Source organism: Brachyistius frenatus, unplaced genomic scaffold (genome assembly GCF_029030835.1).
Source record: "Brachyistius frenatus isolate BFR_SWC_R1_liver_20210118 unplaced genomic scaffold, ASM2903083v1 Contig_88, whole genome shotgun sequence".
Lineage (NCBI taxonomy): Eukaryota > Metazoa > Chordata > Actinopteri > Embiotocidae > Brachyistius > Brachyistius frenatus.
In genome coordinates, this window is record NW_027210687.1 from 869490 (window position 1) to 878954 (window position 9465).

The following is a 9465-nucleotide window of genomic DNA, read 5'->3' on the forward strand; positions in this document are numbered from 1 at the left end:
TGATAGTCAGATGTATAAATGTGTGTTAACATACTCAAGAGTTTTCACTGCTATTAAAGCCTCTATCCAGAAAATGTGGAGCACTCCCAAGTTGGAAGAGATGACAGAAGTTTAAGTTATTCTAGACTTTCATCTTTGTGATTCAAAATTAATTAATTTACCAGAGGATGCAAACAGCACAAATAATATGCTGTTGGTCACACACAATAATCACGACATGATATTCAGATTTACAAATTTGAAAAGGTCTCTAAAAGTTTTAAGGCAATGATGCAACTTATCAAATTTAAGGTGCAGAGTGCAAAGTGCCGTCAACTTTCACAGTTAGTGGAGCTGAACGAGCATTCAGCGGCACCAACAGAATATCCCACGAGTCTTAGCTGTCGGCAAAGTTCATATCAAACCTTTTCCGAGTTGAAGATGCTTCCATTTCTTACATTTTGACGACATGACAAATGCTCACATTTTACTATCCAGTCCAACAGACGGGATCTTTACAGTTAAGAATTTGGACATCGATATGGTTAAGAAAAGGAGTATGGCTCCAACAGGGATGCAGATTCAAGCAAAGAAACAGGCACAGATGCAGACACCAATGCTGTGCAATCAATTATTTTATGTTTTATACATGTTGATTTCAGTTTATAAAGAAATAAACACAATCATGTTACTTAACCCTCCTGGTCTTTATTTGTCTCTAGTTCCAGCTTGTGCGTGTAAATTAGAAGCAGAAAAAACAATGCATACAACACTTTTCTGACACAGTACTGACAAGAACTGTTTTATCTGCAGTCAGACTCTAATGGCATGTTGTGACCGGGCTGTGGACAGGCTCTGTCCCAAGGTACTGACTGTAGTGGATGAGTTGATACATGTGAATCTCTGCAACCTTCACACAGGCTCATCTGCTCAGCTGTGAAATGGCTGGATACTAAACTACAATGATGGTTAACTTTGTGGTCAAGCTGCAAAGTCAGAAGATTTTACATGTTAAAAAAATAATAATCATCACATGTTTTACTTTGTCTCTTGCAAATGGCACATTTATAATCAAGTGACTTTATAGCTTGAGCTGAAAGTATCAACTGAACTTGTTTATGATGTACTGCTGAATTTGCTGTTCTGTTTTTAACATGTTTTACTTGTATTCCGTCTGAACTCACATATTTACTGGACCTGTTTGTGCAGAATGTCACTGACCCTAGTTACAAGTTTCACAACTGTAATTAAACACAGATTGAACTTTTGATGGAGCTTCCTCCTCATCTCTTTGTCCACATGACACATTTGAGTGCTATCAGGATCTTAATATTCCTTTGCATGACTTAATACAGTAATGTGAAACTGTAACCAGGATCTAATGCAAAATATTACATCCAGCACACCGGCTGTACATGGCACTGACAGTCAGCTCACTGCTGCTGCTCTGATCAGCAACCTACTGTTTGAAAACACTTTATTTTGATAGCAGATTTGAAACAATTGTATATTATGACTAAAACGTTTCATTGAACTTTGAACTGAATTGTTCTCAAATCAGCTGTCCTATCACAATAAAGTGTTAGTATACTTCTGTAATGATTGCTCAAATATAGTTGTTTCAATCTGTCTCGTAGTAATAGGAAATAGTTTGTATGTGTAGTTTGTATATGCCCAACAATGCATGTGTTTTATGCAAACAGGCATGCTTTTCTCTTGAGTGCGTACATGTGATTGTTTGGCGCGTGATGAACACTCGGCACATGTGTCCCTGCAGTCTCAGTGATGTCGGTCCACTCCCAGCCGTGTGAGAGCCGTGCTTTGCTGCAGGTCCCCGACGTCTCACCCGTTCACCCTCAGTCGCATCCCACCCTCACCCTGCCTCGCATCGCCCCACCAACACCCAGCCCCTCACCTCGGGCCCTGCCGAGACAGGTGGGAGACCCCAGTTCAGCTGCTTTCACACACATTTAGACACACACACACACACACACACACACACACACACACACACACACACGTTACTGTGGTAACAGATGTAACTTTATGGGGTGTTGTTATGCTCTACGTTGCAGTTGGCAGTCAAAGTGGAGTCTGTGGAGTCTCAGAGTTGTGAGCAACAGGAGAGACCCTTCTCCGTCCATCTACCCCTCCGCTCCCTTTCTGCCATTTCTCGTCATCCCTTCTCATCGTCGCCTCTTCCTCCCGTCTCTCCCTCAGCCTTCTCCCTACCCCCCGGCTCCCCCTCTGCCTTCCCCCTCTCTCCTCCCTCTCGCTCTCCTCTCCCTCCATTTCTGTTCTCCCCCTCTCATCTCCCTCCCCCGCCATCTTCCCCTTCACTCCTTCTCCCGCCACCCCCCTCCCCCCGTCTCCCCCTGCGCCCCCCGAGCCTTCGGAGACCTCATCCATTCTCTGCCGTCCCCCTCTCTGACCCGGCCGACGAGGAGGTGTATCACATCACGAGCGCAGCCCGCCGCAGGCGGAGGGATGAAGATGGAGGAGGGCAGGAGAGCAGAGGGAGAGTAGGCCGCAGTCACTCCCTCTCCCCTTACACCCTGCCGTGTTCTCTGGACCCCACCTCCTCCCCTCCTCCTCCCCCGCTACCACCTTCTTCCTCGAGGAGCGCGCTCAGTCTGCTTGGGGCGGGACTGAAGGACCGTGACTTCGGGAAAGGTCTTAATGATGACAACCAGGGCTTCCTGGACAAGGCGGCATCATTGTCTATCGGTTACTCTGACGACCAGCGGCGCCACTCGATCGAGGTCTGCCTTCCACAGGCTGTCATAACCAGTGATAACCAACATTTCACAAAGGAGGTCCACCGCTCAGAGAAAGGGGGTCATGCATTTCCTATGAGGGTGCAGTCAGTCGGGAGCAACCACAGAAAGAAGAAGATGAGTCCTCCCTGTATCTCCATCCACCCTCCCTCGGAGAGGGAGCCCCCCCAGATCGCCTCACCCCCAAAACTGGCTGATTGCAGCATGATGCTGAGGCGCAGGACACCGTCCTATGACCTGACACCACACACACAGTCAAACGCGTACACGCAAGACGTCCCCGCAGACACGCAGATGCACTCTGCGATGCACACATCGCCGACACCCGTCCACGTACCGCTGCAGGCGCACTCATCCACCCACACGCTGACACCCGCACAGGCGTCTACACCAACACACACTCAGACACACACTCCACCACTCGCGTCCACACCCACACACCCACACATCCCCATCAGCCCGAACATCTTCATCCAGCCTCACGCACCTCTCATCCCAAACACTATGCCTTTCTCGCAGACGCTCTCCCCTGCTGCAAGGCGCTCCCCCCTCACCGAAGACTACATCCCCGTCCCCCAATTCACCTTCGACCAACCACAGTCCAGATACATGAGCGGCCTGTCGGCCAGCATCTCAGACACTGACACTGCCACCTGCTCTTCCCCTTTCGACAACAGACTGGGAAGCGGCGCAGGATTCAGTGCAAAGAATCGCAGGACCGCCCAGTAAGCATCGAGCATTTGATTCAGGAGGTGAATTATTTGGTCCACAGTCTCTAAAGCTGGAGTCGACGGGCCCCGGCTGACCTCAGCAGAGATTTGATGCTGAGGAGAGAACGAGAGAAAGAAGTTTACTGAGAGAGAGGGCGTTTTTGTTTGTATGAAGATGAAAAATGAAAAGACATTTATTACTCTTTCCAGAGAGACACTGGTACAGACTCATCCTAGAATAATAGACAATGGATCCTTTTTTTTTCTAAACCCAGCTTGAAAGACAGCAGATCCACGAGGCTGTACCAGTCAAACAGTACTCACTGTACGCGGTGTGTCAGGGACTAATACTGATGACGCACCAGGACTAAAGCCACCAAACTCCGTAGCCAAAGTTTTTTTCACACACTGTCCTCACCCACGTGAGCCAATCAGGAAGCAGCGTCTGGCTGATAACCTTTGACCTTTACAGGAAGCAGTTTGTGAAATGCAAGCGTGGGCGGGGGGATCGTGAGATATGCAACTTCAGGTTTTCTACAGAAGTTCTGCTTGCCCCTCCTCTGCTCCTCGATCACATTGATCAGGACAGAAATGTGTGTGTGTGTGTGTGTGTGTGTGTGTGTGTGTGTGTGTGTGTGTGTGTGTGTGTGTGTGTGTGTGTGTGTGTGTGCGTGTGCGTGTGCGTGCGTGTTTTCCTATGTGTGAGTATTGTCACATCTGTCGTCATGAAAGTCGGCCATGTTATTCTTATGCTTGCAGCGTCAGAGAGGGGGAGCAGGGCAGAGCTGTAGTGTTTGTTTCTTTGTGTATCTGTGCAGTGTAAATAAAGGAATATACTGTATTTGGTGAGATTAAAAATAGCTCTATCCATATGCACATATTTTTATAGAGATCTAAAATGTTTTTGCACACAAATTTGAACTTCAAGTTGCTTGTTTTTTCCTTTGTTGTCCTCTCGTGAATGTATGTTTCTTTTCAAAAGCGAGAGAGCAGTGAAGGAGATCAACCCTCCCCTCAAACCTGCTCGCTGAGGTTGAGGAGAGGGATTTTATTTTTCTATTTTGAAAAAGAGAAAGAAGAGAACAGGGGTGGGATGTGTTTCTGTAGCTTTGTCTCAGATTTATATGTATGTGGTGTCTAAAGAACAGTCTTAGGAAGCAGGTTCAGTGATGCAAGCCAACTTCATTTCAGATAGATAGACATCTCTGCAGAAAGATCTGGGGTTTTTTTTAGTACAAGGGCTAATGGCTAATCCAGAGCCCCATTCCAAACATTTTAAATTTAAATTTGGCAATTATTTTAATGGAATCAGAAGTGGGCTGCACAGCTAATGTGACTTTGAAATAAAATGTGCTTTGATTTGTTTGTTTGTCAAGATAGATAAACATAAAAATATAACAACTAAATATCTCTGTGAACTGCTGGCTATGAGACAGATTATGCACAAAATGCATTAAAGAGCATGACACGGCACCACTGAGCCTCTCTTCTACCACTGTTTTTAAGCTGAGTCAGCTCTGACACCTGTGTTTCTGTACATCTAAAGACAACCAAACTAACTAACGTACTAAATATGTGTAGCCAGAGTGCAATAATAATATATACCTGTGGAAAATATAGTAACATCCACACTACATAAAACAGCCACACTCTTGTATTCATACATACTGTAGAACTGCTATATATGATATAAACCCCTTTTATATATATATATATATAATGATTGAAAATAGTTCTATCACTAGTGTTAATGCTACTAGGTACTTTGTGCCCTGAGTGTGGCTGTGGTGGCATGGGTGTGGCTGAAGCAGTGTTTAGGTACTGTAGATTTCTCCAAAAGCTCAGGCCCACCCACTGATGGTATTACTGTAAGCAGAAGAGAGACATGCATCTCTACTGAGGATTCAATAAGCCATTTATCATTCCACTTTTCCTTTTTTTTTTTTTTTTAATCTTGAGTATCCTGCTCTAAATTCAAACACGAGTTCGACAACACATCACATTTCTCCACATGTCCGTTGTGTTAAAACACTGATGAAATCATAAACCGCCTACAAACAAGTGTTTTCCTTTCACTGGCTGAATGTTTTCCTACCAAGCCATACTTCTATTGTGACACAGCACAATATGTATTTTATTTTATTTTTGTTATGCACAGTCTGGTTTGGCACACGCACACAGGAAGCGTGCTTGTGAGCTTCTCGGTACTGATTCCCTTTTCAAAGGCAGCTGGCTGGGACGGCATCATTTTTCTTTTCTTTTCTTCGTTTTCTTTGTAATCAGCACGTAACATGCACAAGTCCTCAGTAATCTGAGTGAAAACCAAAGTGCTTTGATGCTGTACCATTACAACTGAAGGCTCAGTTTCTCATGTTTGTGCAGAGGTGTAAAGAACAATTGATCCTGGTACGTATCGCCGACTAAACCAACCAAATTGAAAGTATTTGGGCTAGAATAACTGACTACAAAGGGTTTGATTAAAAAAAAAAAAAAAAAAAAAAAAAAAGTGTTAAACCAGTTCCACAAAAAAATGATTATTTTATGGTATTAATTAAAAAATAATATTTACATTATTTTTAAAGTGCATAAATTATCTTGAATAAGCCAGAGTTCATTGATACTCACAGAAACCAGTCAGTGATGAAGAAGAGGTCCAGATTATTATTATCAGATCATCATTAACTTTCTCATTAGATTTTCCTCTCCTGAAGCTGCTTGCATGTAGATGGCAGAATTGTGAGGTAGAACAGAAGAAAAAAAAAAGAAATGAAGGAACCTATTGTATGTCAGCCTCATTTTGACCTTTGTGTACTTCGACAGAGCCTCCTGATTGGTCGCTCTCTGCGAGTGAAATCACTGAAAGTGTTGCTGCTGCTGAACGCTGCGGTCAGCTGGTTCGTCTTTTGATAGAACTCTTCTTCCAGTTCTGACACAGAAGCATATCTGATGTTAGGTTCTGAGAGGTTGTCCTCCTTCCTGAACATCTCACAGTTCATAATTTCGCTGGTTTCAAATCATTTTTATCCACGATGTGCACGAACACACTGAAATTGCGCAACTGCTTTGTCTCGTTTCGTGTCCTCTTCCTACACAGATTGTCAGCAATGGGAGGTTTAGAGTAGTCTGAGGACAGCCTCGCTCTGAAGTGAACACCCTAATCGAAAGCATATTGCCATATTAATCAACACAGTTTGGTAGAGTGACTGCATAATTGTTCTTACGATTTACAGATCTTTGGATCACAGTATTTAAATCCTGTTTTTGAGGAAACAGTTTTGACTATTGCATGTTCTGATTTAAGAAAAAAAAAAAATTTGGGAAAGAATCATCTGGATGTTTTAGAGATTTTGATATTTGCATTTTCAGATGTTTCCATTTGTAGATTGACTACCTAATTGCACTAGGCTCTTTTTAATTGGTATCTTATAAAATACTGATTAAATGACCCTATTCTTTATTGTCCCATGCAATACTAGGTTGTTATTTACTGTATGAGGACAGATCTCCTCTTTATACAGTTTTTTTTAGAGAAATGGAAACCTAGTTGGTTCTATGTTTTTTTGGAACCAATGTTATTTCATGTTGAGGTGAACTTTTTTCACTTTTCCTCCTGATACTCTGAACATAGTAGATGGTGAAAATAATTATCTGATGTATATTTTATGTAGGAGTAGCCTCAGCCCTGATGCTCTATAAAGGACTGATCAGACTAGTAATAAGATGTGTTTTCTGGGTTGACTCTGAGCTGGTCCTGCCTCGCAGTGAAGGCGATCATGCTCCCGACACAACACGAGTGTTTCCATGACAACAGACTCCAGGAAGTTCAAACTGTGATAGAACTTGACTTTGATGAATCAGAAGCCTTGTGTTTTTATTTATTTCTTATTTTTTCTTTCTTTCTTTCTTTCTTTCTTTCTTTCTTTCTTTCTTTCTTTCTTTCTTTCTTTCTTTCTTTCTTTCTTTCTTTCTTTCTTTCTTTCTTTCTTTCTTTCTTTCTTTCCTCCTTCCTTTCTTCCTTCCTTCCATCCTTTCTTTCTTCCTTCCTTGCTTCCTTCTTTCCCTCCTTCCCTCCTTCCTTCCTTTCTTATAACCCTTCAGTGATTGACCCTGGCACCCCGACCCCCGACCCTCCCACCCCACCCCCCAAGCCTTACAAGGAGGGGAGGAGGTGCATGTGTTCTGTCTGTCAGAGGTGAGCCAGTGTGTCTGCAATAATAAGCCCTCCATGATTCCCTGTAACCGAGGGAGAGGGGAGGGGACAGATGCGGTGTTTAAAGGCTCGACACACAGTCGGACTCTATCTATTGTATCGTTGCTGATTATTGTGTGATGACCAACTGTTGTCCTGAAGGATGTTTCCCTGTCAATTAAAAAATACCAGATTTTTTTTATTCCTGACATGGTCTGTTCAGTTTCTTCTATTGATTGTGGTAATGTAATGATCAATTCCCTCTGTGTGGATGATGAAACAGTCAGACTATTGTGTCTGACTGATAAATTATCCAGGTACATTTTCATCCGGTATTAACTCATAGCAGAATGATCAATATTGTATATCTGGTAGGTATGATAGGTAATAAGAAAAAAATGAAATGCTGGCCTCTGTTAAGCTACATAAAATAAACACCAATAATGTGCTGACTAGAAACAAGATGTGCAGGTCAATTGTTATGAAGTGGTTTATATGATACAGTCCACACTGTAGTGTTTGTGTTATATCACTGTGGTCTTAAAGGGAGATGTTAACATAATATGCTGTATTATAACATGTTTCACAGTGATGTAGTGAAGGTCAACAAGAAACAAGATTCTTCAATGGGAAAACACAGTTTGGGTCTGATGGGTCCTTTTAGTTAATGCAAAGTCACAAAACAATGACTAGTAATCCAAAATCCAGTTCTTTGTGTGATATTCGTGTGTGTGTGTGCACTGACAGCTTATCGCTTAAACAAGTCAGAAATCATCAATCAATCAGCCGCACACGCCGAGCTCATGCAATTAATAAATGGTTGGGAACAGAGCACCTGCAATTCTTCACTCTGTTTTTCTCGTGTGTGTGTAACAAAGTCTCTCCACCAACTAGTATGATCCCAGACATAAAAGATAGCATTCCATCATTTCTCTTCCTGCAGTGTTTAAAAAAACCTCTCTTCTTTGACAGTCACAACAGAGGCAAGTCTCTCAATAACAAATCAGATAACAGTCCTTTGTAGGTGGTATGTGTGTAACACGTTTCCAGAGTATCTAAAACAAACCCGTCGAATCATCAAAAATGCTTTACAGCCTACAGCGTGATTGAATAAAAAGTCAAATTTAAACGAAACATTTGACAGTCCACATTCAGTTGTATTGCACTTTCACGGGTTAAATTAAAAATTATCTCAATTTCTTACAAAAATACAAAACAAAACAAAATACTCTTTTACTGACATTTACAAGCCGGCAAAGTACTTTTACAGAAAGCTTCGTTAAATCTTTAAGTGGTCTTAGGTTAACTTGAAAATATACATACAGTATATGAAACTGCAGGTAAATGACACATTTTACAATCTATCTGTAGGGAAGTGTTATAACCACTAGGTGGGAATGCTTGATCATGAAATAAGGAGTCTGAGAAGTGGTGTATGCAGTTTGAGATCACTTCATACGTCTGTTATATATTCATTTAAACCTAAAACTAACCAGTAAGTTGACGATTTAAAAAGTCCAGAATTTATGACAAACAGAGAAATATTTAAGATTCTGCACTCTTTCCGGGGTCTGCAACCAAAGTGAAGCAAATTTGTTTCATCGGCCAAAGGTCAGATTTCCTTGTGTCTTTCTATTGAAGCAGTTTTCATGGTGGGTTTAATTTACGAATCAGAGCTTGTTCAATTTAATCAACCTGCAGCTGTTTCTCACTTATTATAGATATGGCTGTGCTAGCAGAACATTGCTCACAAAAAATAATTTTAAAGTGGCATCAGAGGTAAGTAAAAATGTCAGAAGTCAAATGGATT

The 9465-nt window shown here is 42.2% G+C and overlaps 1 protein-coding gene across 3 annotated transcripts in view; it reads left to right on the plus strand.

Annotated features, from left to right (window-relative positions):
• cacna1ha (calcium channel, voltage-dependent, T type, alpha 1H subunit a) overlaps positions 1 to 5952 on the plus strand; it is a 65634-nt gene extending 59682 nt beyond the window's left edge. For 2 of the 3 annotated variants that reach the window (XM_069709997.1, XM_069709998.1), the window contains exons 35-36: positions 1757 to 1914; positions 2055 to 5952. In XM_069709997.1, the coding sequence (XP_069566098.1) occupies positions 1757 to 1914; positions 2055 to 3485 (1589 nt within the window). In that variant the 3' untranslated portion in view covers positions 3486 to 5952. Of the gene's footprint in view, positions 1 to 792; positions 845 to 1756; positions 1915 to 2054 lie in introns of those variants that run through there. The other variant, XM_069709999.1, reaches the window with a different exon arrangement.
• The last annotated feature ends 3513 nt before the right edge of the window (positions 5953 to 9465 follow it).